Source organism: Corythoichthys intestinalis, chromosome 3 (assembly GCF_030265065.1).
Source record: "Corythoichthys intestinalis isolate RoL2023-P3 chromosome 3, ASM3026506v1, whole genome shotgun sequence".
Classification (NCBI taxonomy): Eukaryota; Metazoa; Chordata; class Actinopteri; order Syngnathiformes; family Syngnathidae; genus Corythoichthys; species Corythoichthys intestinalis.
In genome coordinates, this window is record NC_080397.1 from 20,552,123 (window position 1) to 20,571,164 (window position 19,042).

The 19,042-nt window shown below is 39.7% G+C and overlaps 1 protein-coding gene across 1 annotated transcript in view; it reads left to right on the forward strand.

Moving 5' to 3' along the window:
* ghra (growth hormone receptor a) overlaps window positions 1-19,042 on the forward strand; it is a 70,256-nt gene that overhangs the window by 10,791 nt on the left and 40,423 nt on the right. The window contains exon 2 of the mRNA XM_057831509.1: window positions 15,273-15,397. Coding sequence (XP_057687492.1) covers window positions 15,273-15,397 — 125 coding nt within the window. The remainder of the gene's footprint in view (window positions 1-15,272; window positions 15,398-19,042) is intronic.

The window sequence follows — 19,042 nt, forward strand, 5'->3', positions numbered from 1 at the left end:
GAGGTTGGATGGAGAGTGTTTGTGAACAGCAGTCTTCAGCTCTTTCCACAGATTCTCGATTGGGATTCAGGTCTGGACTTTGACTTGGCCATTCTAACACCTGGATACGTTTATTTTTGAACCATTCCATTGTAGATTTGGCTTTATGTTTTGGATCATTGTCCTGTTGGAAGATAAATCTCCGTCCCAGTCTCAGGTCTTGTGCAGATACCAACAGGTTTTCTTCCAGAATGTTCCTGTATTTGGCTGCATCCATCTTCCCGTCAATTTTAACCATCTTCCCTGTCCCTGCTGAAGAAAAGCAGGCCCAAACCATGATGCTGCCACCACCATGTTTGACAGTGGGGATGGTGTGTTCAGGGTGATGAGCTGTGTTGCTTTTACGCCAAACATATCGTTTTGCATTGTGGCCAAAAAGTTAAATTTTGGTTTCATCTGACCAGAGCACTTTCTTCCACATGTTTGGTGTGTCTCCCAGGTGGCTTGTGGCAAACTTTAAACGAGACTTTTTATGGATATCTTTGAGAAATGGCTTTCTTCTTGCCACTCTTCCATAAAGGCCAGATTTGTGCAGTGTACGACTGATTGTTGTCCTATGGACAGACTCTCCCACCTCAGCTGTAGATCTCTGCAGTTCATCCAGAGTGATCATGGGCCTCTTGGCTGCATCTCTGATCAGTTTTCTCCTTGTTTGAGAAGAAAGTTTGGAAGGACGGCCGGGTCTTGGTAGATTTGCAGTGGTCTGATGCTCCTTCCATTTCAATATGATGGCTTGCACAGTGCTCCTTGAGATGTTTAAAGCTTGGGAAATCTTTTTGTATCTAAATCCGGCTTTAAACTTCTCCACAACAGTATCTCGGACCTGCATGGTGTGTTCCTTGGTTTTCATAATGCTCTCTGCACTTTAAACAGAACACTGAGACTATCACAGAGCAGGTGCATTTATACAGAGACTTGATTACACACATTTGGATTCTATTTATCATCATCGGTCATTTAGGACAACATTGGATCATTCAGAGATCTTCACTGAACTTCTGGAGTAAGTTTGCTGCACTGAAAGTAAAGGGGCCGAATAATATTGCACGCCCCACTTTTCAGTTTTTTATTTGTTAAAAAAGTTTAAATTATCCAATAAATGTTTTTCCACTTCAGGATTGTGTCCCACTTGTTGTTGATTCTTGACAAAAAAATTAAATTTCATATCTTTATGTTTGAAGCCTGAAATGTGGCGAAAGGTTGCAAGATTCAAGGGGGCCGAATACTTTTGCAAGGCACTGTATGTATATATGTATGTATGTGTGTGTCTATATATATATATATATATATATATATATATCAGGGGTCGCGTTAACCGAATATTTTCCGTCGTTGACCGATTTTTTAAAAACGGTGACGGAAAAAACTGAAGTCCACCTGTCATTTTGACAGGTTGCAATTCACACCCCAGACCACAGGGTGGCGAGTGAGCATATTAATTAGCTATTGTCTCTCTTGATGCATGACGTCATTGGCCTTACTCTGAAAAATGTCAAGGCAACTGAGTGTCCGAAGTTTCTTCAAAAAGCCCCAAAACGACGATGGTGTTGATAAAAGAGGTGAAAAAACAGGGACTGCACAAGCGGGCACGCAATTCAAGTCCATGCGCACCAGGAGGAAGGTGTAAGACTCCGTTCAGGTCACAGAAGGTGAACTGTTAATTTCATTGTTCCATATGTAGCCTTACTTACTGGGGCCACAGTCAGCTGTTTTTGTCACTGCGGAGAAAAAGTTACATATTCATTTGCTTGATGTGTGATGGCACGGTGTGGATTCTCTGTTAAGCTTGTTCGGACAGAATATTAATTTAAAATGAATGAAAACTAAATACTACTGAATATGTTGAAGCGGTATGCAATGTTAAGAGTCTTGTTAGCTCGAATTGCTGTGTCCAGCCGCTGTAGCTCTGCTGCTCTCTGTGAACTCTATTCAAGCCGGAACGCGCGCGGCTCTTAAGTGCCCCTGTCATGTGACTGTGTCGTAGCTGCTAACGCGCTCGGCCAAATGGACACACAAGTACTGAAGGTGAATTATGCCAAACAAAGGGTCACCACAATGTCATTATTATCATTTTAAAAATTTAAGTGACGGGTAAAAATAGATTATGACTGGATTTTTATGACCCTGTCAGTCAAAATGACAGACAACGAAAAAGTCTAGCGCAACCTCTGATATATATATATATATATATATATATATATATATATATATATATACTCACCGGCCACTTTATTAGGTACACCTGTCCAACTGCTCGTTAACACTTAATTTCTAATCAGCCAATCACATGGCGGCAACTCAGTGCATTTCGGCATGTGGACATGGTTTAAGACAATCTCCTGCAGTTCAAACCGAGCATCAGTATGGGGAAGAAAGGTGATTTGAGTGACTTTGAACGTGGCATGGTTGTTGGTGCCAGAAGGGCTGGTCTGAGTATTTCAGAAACTGCTGATCTACTGGGATTTTCACGCACAACCGTCTCTAGGGTAAGCCTGTCGCAATATGCAATAATTCCATTTATCGCGCGATATATAAAAATGAAGGCGGTAACTTTTCCGCTGCGATTTATCGCCTCGCGTGCACGTGTGTGTGCGCGTGCGGCAGACGTGCTGTTAAAAGTTTGTTACCAACTGCGCAAAATGCATCTTCGTTCCAGGTCCGCCAAAATCTAGCACCGGAGCCAATTGTTCCCATTATATCCTATTGTTCAACGTATACCGGCCGCGTCAGTGCTCCGGAGTGACTGTGGACCATCTATGGCGCGCCGGTGTTGTTGACGTGTGGGCGCTCCCGTCAGGAGTGACATTTCACGCGGGGCGGCTATTTTTCGGCACAACGCTGGATATTTACAATTAAGTCCGCCAAAACATTGTTACCGACTTGGCTGGTAGGAATAACCTCACTTTGACAACGAACAGCTGAATGAAATTACCGGTAAGAGCGCTGTGCTTCAAACTCGTCCTGTATATGAAAGCCCTCATAAGCTGGTGTTGTGTAGTAATGAGCAGACGTGACTTCAGCGGCGCTTGCTAACTGTTTTAATGCGCGGTTGCGCGCACACACTAGATATCATGAAATGGCAAACTAGATGTGCTACTTCCCATGCCATTGGCTACGTGAGCCCAGAGTGATTATGGGACATGTAGTCCATATACTACATCGATGAATTCCAAACTGTCGTGACTGAATGGAAAGTAAGAAGGCCAAATCAATCCATACCAGTGACTTTCGATAATGTTGCAAATATTGTTAATTCAGTACGTGACACAAATGGATTTGGACCATAAATAGGATGTCTTGCTCATGTAGTAAACCTAGCTACTAAGAGAGCTGTAGCAATCAACGGTGTGCCCTGCCTCACTTTACAAACAGTAAAGATTGTTCTCAGCACTTTTATACAGTTTTTTTTTCATATCAGTAAGAAGTAAGCACATAAATATTATGCACTAAAATGCATGTTTATATGATGGCAATTTAATTTTTGCTCGTTAGCAAAAAAAATAAAAAATAAAATAAAATACAATTGTTATATTTTTTTTTTACAGAGCATTAAATGTATTGAATCGGATCGAAAATCGTGTCCCTCGTATCAAAATTCGTACCGAACCATGACTTAACTGTATCATTGCATCCCTATGGAACACCATTGCAGAAGCTATGACGGGAAAAGTTTTCATTTTTCTAAATGCTGAAGTAGTTAAGTGCAATTTTTTTTTTTTTTTAAACACATTTTATTTATTCTGTGTTTCTGTGCGGTATCAATATTGTTGTTTTTTACTTAAGAGGTATGGTCTATTGTTTTTAGTTGTGATTTCTTAAAAAGTATTTGAATTTAAGAGTAAATATCGCGTTTAAATGGGTGTACTTCATCTATTAATATATACTGTATTCGCACTGTGTTACTGTAAATTGGTTTAAAAAATTGGGGGGGGGGCGCAATAATATCGCATATCGCAATAATTTATGAGAATAATTATCGCACACTAAAATTTGTTATCGCGACAGGCCTACTCTAGGGTTTACAGAGAATGGTCGAAAAAGAAAAAATATCCAGTGAGTGGCAGTTCTGTGGGCGGAAATGCCTTGTTGATGCCAGACGTCAGAGGAGAATGGCTAGACTGGTTCGAGCTGATAGAAAGGCAACCGTGACTGAAATAACCACCACACCACCACAACCAAGGTTGGCAGAAGAGCATCTCGCTGCGCCGGGTGCCACTCCTTTCAGCTAAGAATAGGAAACTGAGGCTACAATTTGCACAAGCTCATCGAAATTGGACAATAGAAGATTGGGAAAAGTTGCCTGGTCTGATGAGTCTCGATTTCTGTTGCGACATTCGGATGGTAGGGTCAAAATTTGGCGTCAACAACATGAAAGCATGGATCCATCCTGCCTTGTATCAACGGTTCAGGCTGGTGGTGGTGGTGTAATGGTGTGGGGAATATTTTATTGGCACTCTTTGGGCCCCTTGGTACCAATTGAGCATTGTTGGAACGTCACAGCCTGAGTATTGTTGCTGACCATGTCCATCCCTTTATGACCACAATGTACCCAACTTCTGATGGCTACTTTCAGCAGGATAATGCGCCATGTCATAAAGCTGGAATCATCTCAGACTGGTTTCTTGAACATGACAATGAGTTCACTGTACTCAAATGACCTCCACAGTCACCAGATCTCAATCCAATAGAGCATCTTTGGGATGTGGTGGAATGGGAGATTCACATCATGGATGTGCAGCCGACAAATCTGCACCAACTGTGTGATGCCATCATGTCAATATGGACCAAACTCTCTCTCATCTGAAAATATTAAAATTCCATGCATTTGTTTTATGAAACCTGCATAGAGTTAGCCTTGGAGCAATTTCCTACACAGCACTCATTAACCATCACTTTGGCACAAAATTAGTAAAATGCTTAGAAAAAATACTTAAAAGCAGATCACCACAATGTTGAAGTAATGCAAATATAAAAGCATTGGGAGCATACTGGTGGTAAAAACAAACAACTAAACAAAACGCTATTTCAATCTGTGTCACTTTCAATAGTAATAATAATATATTAGTACAGGCATCAATGGTCAACAGTGGCGGCTTGAGCTACCGTACTTTAGGTTATTTTATAATAAAAAGAATTGAGGATTGTGGCTCAGTGAAGTCTAATTCAGTAAAGTACCCTTTGGCAATACCGTGGAACTTAAGTATGAGCAGACTACAGTGAAAAATGACAACATGGAGAGTCATCACACTGTTGTCATTTCATGAAAACCTGCCCCAGCTTTGTTATGTGCATGTGGGTTACTCATTAGTCGTGAGGAAAAAAAATACATTAATGTGTGGTCACGTACACTCAAAAGCCTCGCCTTGTAATTAGTTGCACAATTATAGTGTTTCTTCAATATAATGCTCATGTCAACTTGCATTTGAAAGATGTGAATTTACCAATGTGTGCACTGTATTTACAGTGATTCTCTAGCCTGCAGGCTTTATTGCAATATTATTAAACTTCTTCACATGGTAGTGACGCTCTCACAGGCATAGTGTTAAGCTGATGGCTCGACTGTTTATCACCTCCCAATGTGCTGGTACTGTGGAACACTACATGATGGGCATGAGTGCTAACCAAGTCAATCGCACTGCATAGAACTATAATGTAGCGAAGAACTACCAAAAAAGTCAAAACTATGAAAAACACAAGCAGCAAGATATACTGTATATCATTATACACCTGTCAATCCTTGATTTTTTAAAATTTATTTTTAAATCCGATTACTTTTTGAATTATGAATAAAATCATAGGGGAAAAAACCCATATTGCTCAGGTGCATCAATTAAATTTAAGACCTTTACTATCCCGTTAGGAACGTCAGATTTGCAAAGCATCAGTGTGTAATCATGACATCACAGAAACATATTAGAAGTCATCACTCAATATCTCAAGCCCCCCCCTCCCTCCCTTTAATACAAAGTTGACCCGAAGGAGTGCCATTTGTTTGTGCTACGTTTGTGCGAGTTGTTGGGACACCCCTCTGTTATTGAGAGAGTTAGTACACTTCGTCAGCCGTAGGAGTTGGAAACGAAAAAACTGTGATTGATGTCATCACTCAAAATTAATATCTCAATATCTATAAAACAATAGCAGCACAAACAAATTTTTTTACAGTGCAAGCCAGCACAAACATAGCATAAACCAATGGCACCATTTCGGGTCCATTTTACAATAAATGGGGGGGTTGCGTGATTTCATCACTCAAAATTAATATCTCATTATCTCAAAAACGATAGCAGCACAAATAAAGCATAAACGATTGACACAATTTTCAATTTTTAATCTCATCAAAATGGGGGGCTGAATGACCTCAGATTGACCTATGAAGGAAAAATAAATATCTCAAAAACCATAGCAGCACAAACAAAACCTTTTACAGCACAAACGATTGACATCATTTTAATATACAGTATATTTGCATCTGGATGGCAAACTTCACGGAGGTGGCTGGGTGGGTGAGTTGGTAAAGTCCTCGATCAGTGTCATTTGAATATTTAATGTGTGTAATACCAGGATTGATGCTTCTTCAATCATTTGTGTATAGTGTGTACGAGAAGTGTGCAAAATTTCCGATTCTTAGATTATTTGCGATTCGGCCGTGGAATTTTCGAGAACGATTCACAAACATCCAAATTCCGATTATTGAAATATGCCAAGTAAAAGCGGAACTAAAACACAGTCGGCGCAGTCTTCGGGACGCAATGAGGAACAGACTGAGAGTAAACATCAATGCTCAACTCACGGCTCTGGCTCATCTCATTCCGATAGATAGAAAAACAATGATACGTGACTGCGGTCTACAGCTGCTACAAACTACACCTACATAACGCTACAGTAGATATCACATGTATAAAGAACTACATGTGAAATTTCAGACTTGGCGGCGTTAGCAGCACATGTATAGAAAACTCAATGCGAAATGACAGACTTGCCAGCGTTAGTAAACAGCCGCCATCTTAAAGCAGTAGACTTCTCTGGAAGGCTGTTGTAGCGAACCTTCCGAGCAAACCTAATTAACTTTTTATATAAAAACAGATTATGTGATTCATCTGTGATCATTTTTTGGGTGATTAAGCAGAAAGTTTACACATTGACAGCCAGAATATATATACCGGTACTTTATATAGTAAAAAAAAAATATATATTTATGTTCTTGTCGTGTAACCGCAAATATTGCACTGGAAAACCTTTGAGACACTAGGAATTGTTTGTCACTCATATGGTATTGACGCAACACTCTGCATATCATTGCTAAACTTCACACTGCAATCATTTTTCTCTGCACACAGTACTGTTTCTTCGTAAGGACCTCTTCTAATTAGGCAACATTAGTCTTTTTGTGTGGTTTTAATAACACACAAATGATGTGCCTTATCCCCCACAACCTTATCTTTTTCCACTGAATTCACTGCACTCCATCTTACATCCCATTGGTAGCTTAGCTCACCTGTCCTGTTCTGCTGATTAAACACAGAAAATCTGAATCGAAGTGTCCTTATAGACTGAACAGTTTTAACGTGCCACGTGATAGTTTGATATGCTCTCATTTTGGTTGTTCATATTGTTTTATTTATTAGGAGAAAGCAGCAGAGAGGAAGGGGGGCAAAGAGAAAGGAAGCAGACAGAAGAGGAGAAGAACAAACAATTATATTTACCCGTGGACACCGTGTGTGTCACTGTGTGTCTGACCACTGAGCAGGGGGGCTGGTAACCGAGGGAAAAGAGAAGGACAGAAGGAGGGAAGGCCTCTTTCTTTTCTGATTGGCTCTGTCACTTTTTTGGGGTGGTGGGGGTCGAGGTTTGTCACTGGGTGAGGTCTGTAAGCAAAGACAACTCTACCAGTTTGTGTGACTGCAGGCTTGGGGATTATCCGACACTAGCGTGCAGCTTTTCATATGTAGTTCTCCAGTGTCATATGTCACTTTACCAAAATTATTTCATTACTAAGCCCTGAGTGTTTTTTTTTTTTCTTATTAAACTTTTAACCAAATATACACAAATGGCTTCACTACCGAGTTGACATATGGCAGTTGATATATTATGTGGTGTATATATTGTGTTATGATGACTTTGCTACAAATTTAGGCAATGCTGCAAGCAAAGGACCAAAGTGAGGACCCCTACTCAGCTTTTATGAAAGCCTTTATTCAATTGAGTGCCATTGTATTTGTCTTTTTTTTTTTTTAAATAATGCATGCTTAAATACATCAGTTGACTTACCAGTTTTAGCTTGCTCATCAGCTTAAAAGTGACAAAAGAGACACTGACCAACCCTAAACGGGTCTGAGACCTGACGACTAATTTGGAAAATAACTGTTCTTGAATGGATCTTCTCTGTCAAGGCAGATGAGCACATGGCTGGACAGCTTTCTGGCTTGAATTCTTGCATTGTATGACTTGGCCTTGTGCGGCCTCTGGAATTCTTCCACACTCATCCCCCTCACCACCTCCAGTCTTTCACCCCACACACGCACACGCCCCTCACACACACACAAAAATGCACATTGAGTGATTTATTGCTTTATGTCTGTCATGCAATAATGAATAATTTCTGTTTTTTTAAATGATTTACCGCAGTCAAATTATATTACTGGGATTTGTTAAGGGCATAATATTTGCTTGCACTACAATCTGCAGTGCTAATCTAAAGTAAACTGGAAAATCCACATATGCAGTAGTAGAACCTGCAATGTGTTTTTGGACTTTCTTTAACTCATACATACATACCTACATACATACATACATAAAATACAACTATGCACTGCTGTATTTTTGCACTACTTGTTTAAAAACATGTTTTGTTTGAGGTGCTCTAAAAAAGAACTGACTGTGGACAGCCTGTGCCTCATCGTTTCATTTTTTTGGGGCCTCCCAAAAACAAGTTGTGGGGACATGGCTGTAAATAGCCATGGGTGTGGACAGAGTATGGCCTATATTTGGACTTGACTGATTGAGCTCGCAGTCTACAAGCATACGCTTGTTACTTGGACTGGTTACTGTCTGTCTATAGGGAAGTATCTGGTTTCCCATTTGTACAGTAAATAGCTACTGCGCATGCACAGATATGTCATCCGCCTCGGACAAACATTTGCGAGCCTGATACTTTCTAATATAAGCACTGTGTTACCTTCAACTGAATATCACCCAAAATGACGGAATTCTGGTGACTTACAAAACATTGTAGCAATGGTTTATGTCGGAGTGATTCCAGATTTTCCCATAGGCACTATATGTAAGAATTTTTTAGTTTTATTCCTTTCGTGCAACCAAAACAAGACATGAAGAAATGTCAGTGGTTGGCCCATGCATGTCGTTGTCCAAATTTTTCTCGTGAAAACAAGAACACATACTCGTGTACTAAAGACCTCGGTTGGTGAAGCCAGATCAAGGGATGAACATCTGGACCTGATTCCAGCCACAATTACCCCTAAGCAAGCAAGTACTGTAAGTCATTGTCTGATTCACTGGACCCTTCATGCTACATGTTAGTGCGAAGTTATGATCAGTAGTAATACTGTATGTCATTTTTGCAACTCCACTGACACCAAATTCACACATACCTTAATTACACAAATTATACTAAATACCAGAGGTTGCGCTAGACATTTTCGTTGTCTGTCATTTCGACTGACAGGGTCATAAAAATCCGGTCATAATCTATTTTTACCCGTCACTTAAATTTTTAAAATGATAATGATGACATTCAATAGTATTTAGTTTTCATTCATTTTTAATTAATATTGTAACGCTTGCTTGGCGGCGAAAAATTAGACACAGAAGTCGTGGTATTTTTCTCCCTCTTTTTACTCTGCTTACAGCCAACAACACCAACAAAACAACAACTCCGCCCCCAAAGAAAAAGAGGCAGCTATATAGACCCCAGTCACCAACGTCACACAATGATCTTAATTGTGGTTGTCAGCCCCAAATCTTCTAAATATATATTAAATGCATCTTACCAGATATAAAATGACTACTACATAGTCTGTGGTGATCGTTTGGTGCCCAGATTTCTTGTCGAATTACAGCAGTCCATCTCGCTCTCCTCTTCGGGTCTCTCAGAATACGGTAGAACTTCAAGTCTCTCCGTCTATCTTCTCTGTTACTGCAACCAACCGCCACACACGCCTTCACCATTTTGATTATTAATGTTAACGAGCAGAAAAACACGCCGTAATAGGAGGCATGTACGTAGCGGTAATGTGTAAACACGACGAGCTGACACACAATATGGCGGCTCCAGTCAGGGGGGCGGAGTTGTGACTTCATGTGATTGGGGTCCATACACAGGCGGTAATCTAGTCCACCAATTGGATGACGCGCTGGCACACCGGATGCACCAATAAGAACCTCGCGTTGATGTGTCAATCACGGTGCCGCCGCCAGACCCCGGTGACGCTACAATATTCTGACAGAATAGCCAATGACGTCATGCATTAAGAGAGACAATAGCTGATTAATATGCTCACTCGCCACCCTGTGGTCTGGGGTGTGAATTGCAACCTGTCAAAATGACGGACGGACTTCAGTTTTTTCCGTCACCGTTTTAAAAAAAACGGTCAATGACGGAAAATATTCGGTTAACGCGACCCCTGCTAAATACATATCTAAGATATCCTTGATTGTTCTTAATAAGGGTTTTAAATATACTGGACTGTCTCAGGAAATTAGAATACACAATATTCTAATTTTTTGAGACAGTCCTGTGTATATATACAGGACTGTCTCAGGAAATTAGAATACACAATATTCTAATTTCCTGACTGTCTCAGGAAATTGATATTGATATAAAGGATATTGTGTATTCTAATTTCCTGAGACAGTCCTGTATATATACACAGGACTGTCTCAAAAAATTAGAATATTGTGTATTCTAATTTCCTGAGACAGTCCAGTATTTTTTACTAACTGCCACGATACACTCTATGTGAATGTTATACGTGTAACAGGGCTGTCAGTGAATTATCACTGTATTGCACCCATTAAAAATATGATCACAAATTTAGCTTTGGCCCTTAAACCCCAGGGTTATTAAATGCTCATTGCATAATCAAGTATTCACATATCATATGTAAATGCTGTATATCTAATAATTAGGGGTGGGACGATACGGGTAACTCATGATTCAAGACTGTGACAATATTGGTGGGAACCTCTTGGTTTGCCTGGCACGGCCAGACTGTTCTCCCTGTATTTTTCAAACACTGAGAGAAAAGTCTGGGAACCAGCCCATTAACGGCCTCTCGAGCAGTTACAAAATCAATCGACAAATCAGATTCGTTTATTTGCGTGACGTGTTGTTAACGAGCAACGTCACTCTTGCGCGTCGGAAGTCATCTCCACAACAACACAGATGGTGAATAGGAGAGCCGAGAATATGTTCCAATCCACGGTAAAATCAGTTTTAAATTACCAAAAACACATCGACACGTGTCATTGACAACAGTCTGTCTCGCGCTAGCCATGTTGAATAAACTCCGCTCTCCTCGTATGTTTACTTCCGCGCGCAAGTCCCTCGTTCTGCCCTCATCGTTTTACTAATGTCACGTCTGCCCGTCGCTGATTGGTCCACTCCGCTGTCTGTTTGCTGTGGCTTGCTCCGCCCTGGAAATTGTATCCGCTGAATGGTGGCCAGACTCAATAGCTGGAACAGCGGTGAGTCTGGTGTACCAGGCAACCTCTTGGTACCTCACGATACGATACGATTTGCGTTACAAAGCTACTGCGATAGTGAGAAAACCGTTCTACAAAACAAGGAAAAAACTGTAAAAATAAGCCATTTTCAACCTTTTGCGATGGGTTTATCACTGGTAGACAGACATTCGATCCTTTTGAACTGGGAGGTTGGCAGCCATCCCTTCCCCTTCAAACAGAACAGACATTTATGACGGTCAATGGCAACCTGAATTTAATTTGGGGGAATTTCAGGTCATTTCCTGTTCATTTTGGGGCATTTGACAGAACAGGAAGTGGCTAGGGAATCTCCCCAAATGAATAGGCAGTGACTCAAACTCAACTAGAAGTGACCTGTTAATGCCCTAAGATGAACATAAAGTGACCTAGAAACACCCCAAAATTCATAAAGACTGGCTGCGAATGCTCTGGTTTTAAATTAACAAACGATCATCCACCTCTTCCAGTCCAAATGGATTGGCCGTCAATGGCAGCAAGAGAGACACTATTTTGGTGGCAACTTGTTGGTTCTTCTTTTTTTTTTTTTTTTTTAAATTAAACATTGAAACCTTTTTAAAACGATGTAGCGATTCTTAGCAGGAGCATATCGATAACCTTTTGGTATTATGATGTATCACCGTTTCGATATTTTGTCACACCCTAGACGATATGAGGCCCACGATAATGATAAAATAATAAGAATTGTGCATTTGCATAATGCCTCACTGCACTAGTCTTGTAAAAGTAAATACTTCATAGCTGTCCTATTAAATTGCACAAACATTAGTAACATTTTTTATGTAAATCAGGACAGCGCACCGCTTTCTTAAACACAAATGTCCGTAGCAACTTACTTGTTTTTCTTTGTTTGCATTTTCTGCCATTTTTGCATCTGTTCTACACCTGTTGCCCACTGTACACCGGTTTACGGAATTAGCTTCCCCACAAACAGGACACGAGAGATTAGGTCCTGACAGTGACAATGGGGTAAATCCATTATGTGTGTTGTAATAAAATATCAACACTCAGTCCATCACTTCTTTATAGTGACAGAGCGCAACAATTTATCGCAATATCGACCCTCCCACCACCACTACTTGTAAATGTTCTTTTAAAGAAAGGTTGTGCTATGGCTAAATATTTTTAAGTTAAAAAAAATTGATAATAATAATTTCAGGTTTTTAACAGATTGAAGGCCCTAATAGGCCAGAGAACTAGAACTCCATAACAGCCAAGACCCAGGTTGCCTATTTATTGGATAATTTATTTTATTGCTTCTTGAAATTCCATCTATTCATTACATAAAGTTAGCAAAAATAGCAAAAACGTACTCTGCGGAATTTTCCTTAAATGATGACTATTATTTAAAACTACTAACTGGACCGGCAGAAGCTCGGTGAAGGTGTTGGGCTTCAGCCGGTTCCACTGGGACCCTATAAGGGAAAACACGGAGGGCAGCCACTGGCCGACGACCCTTTCACCCAAAGAAGTGGACAATCCTTCGCCGAGATCCTCGTGGACCAGAGAACCATGTGGGAGCTGGCAGACATGCTGAGCAAGTGCAAGTGCGGCCTGGAGGAGGAGAGCAAGAGGCCCTTTCCAGTTAGGAATAAATTGGACACCTATTGCTCTCGAAGGCAAGGATACTACATTACATACAGTACTTTATTAATGTCAAACATAAGTTGGCTGACAGTAAATATGTTAATACAAGTGAATAATTTAGTCTTTTTTTTTTTTTTTTTGTCTTGCAGGCCTGAAGAATGTGTCAATGTGGTCTCTGTTGCTGACTCTTCATTGCTCCACTCCTCACCATTCAGGGAACACTGCATATTCTGCAGAAATATACAACATGTAACATAAAGCTATATGTAATAAATATAATTACTAAAATGGATGGATACAGTCTTGTAAAGACTAGAGTCAAACCTGATTGTTTCATTTGTTTTTTTCCCCTTCTTTTCACATCTGTAAGACCAAAACCTTTTCACTGATATACTTTTCAATGCCAAGACAAAAGTAACACTGTATTTACAACTAGTGCAAGAATAAACTACAAGTCGAATGTCCTTCTTGGATATTTGTGCAGTTAGATTTGCGTGGCTCCCAGTTTACATGATGTTAATATTTCAACGTTTTGTAATCCAATGTAACGCAAAGGTCAAAGTTCCAAACCTGTCAAATATATATTTTAAATTTAAAAGTCAATCCTTTTCACCCGATTTCTGGTTACGTGATCGGATTGGGAAATCCCTAATTGAAAGTTTGAATTATACATAAGCCATTCAACTATGATACCAAACACTTCATTTTACATTATGTTTAAAATTAAATGGTAAAAAGTACGCCTGAACGATATTGGAAAAAACTATCACTGCGATTATTTGGGGGGGGGGGGGGAGGGGTTGTGATATATTGCTATATTAAAACTAGAAGAATTTTCACCAGATAACTTGAATAGGTCTGTTTGAGATAGGCCTGAATAATACTAGACAAAATAAAAATTCCGATATATATTGCCAAGGTACCACACTTACTGTTTGCACTGGTTACACCAAACTTTTTTCTTAAGGTGCACCAGCACAAACTCACTACACAATGAATGAGTTGGCACAGCACACTTCAGACTGGGCTGCAAGTTTAACGATGCTTAACACATTTGTGCCTTTGATCATAGAGCTACCAAGGCTTTCAGGCCAGATGAAAGCTACAAACCTGTCAACCATCGTAAATGTTAAGTAACAAACGCCAGCTGCACTGGTGACCAAAAAAAGAAGTTTGTTCGAACTGTGGCTGCGACTGTAGCTGCGACTGTGGCTGTGGTGCTGTGCGTGCACGAAGCAGAAAAAGATGAATATATTTTTTAAATTAAAACCCGATCCTTTTCACCCAATTCCGATCCTCTGAAAAATGCGCGTTCAGGCAGATCTCTGATCAAGTGATCGGATCGGGGACTTCCCTAATTTATATAATGCTGTTTAATTCAGGCTTTATGTATGTAAAAGGGATCCAGGATCTGCACACTTGCTGCTTTTATGAACTAAAACAAAACTTTACATGTTAAAAAAAAAACAAAAAACAATTGCATGCACACTTTGCAATGGTGATGTTCAAACGTTTTATTGTGGCGGCTTAGTAAAAAGTTTGCTTATTATAAATATACAAATGCATGTAAAAGGTGTGTTACATTATTTAAATTCCCTGTAAGGACATTTTTGTGACTTGCTTCTGTGTACAATAAATACAGTGCATTTTTGAAGTGCTGAAAATGTGTAAAGAGTGCAAACATGTTTTCCTCCTTTTCACTTTTGTCAGTTGTTGCAAGTAAACAATTCAAGTTTTTAAAAAAAAAGTTCTGAACTCCAGATGGGCAGGAAGAGAAGTACGCAGAATGGAAGAATTTTTTTACATAGACAATAACACAATAACATGTCATCTTGAAGTTAACTTGGTAATTAAAATGACTGTGGTCCTCACTCATTCACTGTTCTGTCTGTCACTATCTGCTATAGCATCATGGCAGCGGCGTCCTCGCCCTCCTCCAGCCTCCTGCTCCTGCTCCTCACGTCCTCTTCACCATGGCTGCCGTCTCTGACCTTGGCCTATGTCTCTGACTGGCACCACATGACACCATCAGGTACGGGGAAGTGCCACTTTCTTGGTGCTCTTTAATTCAAACTATGTCTGGACAATGATAAGTCATGTGCGTAGCTTTCACTTGTAACTGGCAATATACAAGAGGCCAAGTTTCATCCAGGTTCTACAAGAGCCAAGGCAAAGTCAAAGACTTTTTAGGACTTTTTAAAAAATGTATATCCAATATTATTTATTGTATTCCATATAATATCATAGGTAATATTTTGATATCCATCACATATGGATTCTGCTGCTTAATAGTGAGACGTGGCCTTCATATTGACTTTGGCCACAAAATAGTATTCCATACCTTGTGAAGATCTACTGGTGTGATGAACAAGCACATACAGCTGAAACATAACCTCTCTGGTGGAGGTAATAAGTTTGCATCAGGTCCTAAATAAACAGTCTGTGTGTCAGACTGTCTGCACGTGACTTATCAAACATTAACACACTCGATTAGGGGCAACACTTTATCACGTCTTGTGTCAGACGTGAGTTGCAGAATGCTGTGTTTGCGCAGATGCATGTGGAAAGGTTCACAGTTGAGCAAACGCAGCAATTTCCTGATCGATAAATAGTGGTGGGGTAAACGCACGGACAGCTTGGGCCACTCTGTCAAAGTCCAGGGACTGCTTAAATCGGGGACATGGGGAGTCCAACTCCCACTGAACAAGTTGAAATATTTAGGTGAAAGAGTGACGGCACTCTTAATTTGAGGGAGGGCTTGTAGCAATTTGGCATTGCTTTGACTCCATTGATGCAAGATGTTGTCTCATAGAACAGCAGAGTATATAAAATATAAATGCCTCCTTTTAATGTTTCTTGTAATAATTCCAGAAATGTTTTGACAGTGTTAGTAGTTTGAAGTGAGGTGCTTTATTGTGCTTCCATCTACTGCACACTCAAAATTTGATCCAGGAAGCACCTTAAAGGGTACCACGAATAGAAAGACATGTAATTCCTAAAAAATAAATGTTAGTATGAGTTATAATAATTTGATATTGAAACCCCTCTTAATGTTTTCGTTTTAATGAAATTTGTAAAATTATTTTGACTAGTAGCTCGCCATTGTTGTTGACGATGCAATGCATTCTGGGCGGTGACGTCACTGGGCGGCGCTGTCGGCTACCACAGTGTCACTCTTTACCTACATAAACATGTCGTTGCTTCTGCCCTTCCAATTTGAACCCGAGCGGAAAAGTGATGAGCAGGACAACACTGTCGATATTTCACAAAACGAGCAGCAAAAGCAATTAAATGAAAGTCTCCAGCGGGATTTAACCCGCGTTTCCCGTTCAACAGACGAGCTCGTAGACCACAGGACTATACTTCCGCATGACATTAGAGTCATGATTTTCTTTACAACAATGACATAGGGATTGCGTAAAAGGGTTTATTGAACACACACACAAAAACAAAACAAGCGATCACGAAAAGGGAGACACAAAAAGGGTTTGCGGCAGCAGGTCGGGATCAATTAAAAAATAAATAATTAAAATAAAAACCGAGGGAAAACCACAGTGAGAGGCAGACAAACGAAAAAAAAACAAGGGAATGATGCAACTACAAACGAAGGGATATACAAGCTGTCAACTGGCCACAAGTCAATATCTCGGCAAGCTGCTTAGGATCGGTTTAAAGACACTGCTGATCAGCTGGTATTGGATTCGACGTTGGGAACTCATCCTACAGCTCTGTAACAAAACAATCTGACCAGCACCAGAATGTGACAAAATCATGCCAGTTGTCATACTAACGTCACTTGCTAGCTAGCACAGCTATTCTCCCAGTCCGAACCCACAGCGTCATCACCCCCAGTGTGCATTGCGCGTGTAAACATGGCGTCTCAGTGGGTCAAAACATGAACTAAATATTATGGATTTTTAAATCAATGGCAATAATATATGTGTTTCTCATAACATACTGTATTTTAGTAAAAGAGAACAATTGTGGCTTATTAGAGCCTACAAGTCTTTAAGTCTCAGGTTGCCTTTAACAACACGCCCATGTTGTATTTTATTTTCTCAATTATTTTCAGTTACAGTTGCGTAAGCGACCACCATTTTGCCATGTTCCAAGTCCATCACAACTTCATTGTCAATCTCGTTTTTTTCCGGCTTTGCGAAACAAACATCTCTTATAAGAAGGATAGATGGCTAAAAACTCTTTAAGCACCAAGGTCGCAAAGTTGCGTCCAGCAACATTGCTGGCTTTAACAAGCCAGAGCAGCAAATACGATGCCTCAGGTAGTTACTACTTTGTACAAAAAGATGGCAGACATCTGACACTTCAACCTGAGCATTATTTGTTGGCATATTTTCATTCAAGGTTTTGTAGTTTAAAGCGTTTGAAGACCGCCCCGATCAAGATGACAAGGAAGCAGTGGTTGGAGATAGGACTGCAGCAACGATTATTTTAGCAGTTGATAAATCGATCAACTAGTTAGTTTGAATAATCGAGTAATAGGATTAGGAACATTTAATGTGTTGCAGAATACATTTTAGCAGATGTAAAACAAAGGCTTTTTCCGATTGCACATTCAAAAGAGTATTAAATGCGAATACAAAATAAAATTCCTGATTGTTTCTTCAAACAATGCAGGATTGCACTTTCATTTAAAATTGAATTGAAATACCTGAGCTTAGCCTCAAACTGTATACAAAAATAAATAAGGATCTAAGGACAACAAAATTAACATCTGGCTAACTTGCATATCAAAAATCCGCTAGCTTAAGTGCTATAAACATATATATATATATTTTTTTACAATGCTCTAAACAAATCGTTCAAACATATATTCCCTCAAAAAAGGGGCTAAACATACCTATAAACTTAATTACGAATGCATGAAAAAAACAGTGGGCAAACAAAAACTTCTTTATGTTTGTCCTAGTAGGGAGCAGCTGGATTTAACCATGTTAAATGAGTTATGTGATATTCACCGTTGCGACTAGAGGGCAGTGTATCCACCCAAATCAATAATACTAAATGCAAACACTTTCAAAACAAACCATTACAACACCATTACAATCAAATGAACACTTGAAACAGCAAAATTTGATTCGAAGCTTTTTTTTCTTATCAAATTATTCACGTTAATCGATTAATCTTTTCAGCACTAGTTAAAGTAGGATTCTACCAAGAAAACTATCCATGCCGATAGGATTTTTTTTTTTGTATTGTTGACGAAATACTTTGTGAAATATTGGCTGATTCAGATTCTGATGAGAATATTAACCCTCTGATGAAGATGATCAATCGTCCAGTGCGGCAGAAAGTGACGCTGTGTTTGTCCATAGCGGCAGCGAGTCCGTGCTGCATGACAGCCCAAAAGTAGCACATACTATCAATACTGTCATACTGTCAATGATTTGCTTCACTGTGTTCGGAGTGGCAGGAAATAGAGCCATTTGAAAAAGTGATATCAAAAATGATTAACAAAGATAGTAATACATTTTAAAAATTAATTAATAAATAAAGCAGTGCCCTAAAGGGTTAAGGCAATTGGTGCACATAAGCCATCTAGTGTAAGATATCTATGGCTTGAAAGCTATTGGAAGAATGGTGTGTACAAGCAGTTTTCTTCATTTTTACGCCAGGAGTTGTCATAGCCAGTATCATGACATTTAAAAAGTGCATGATT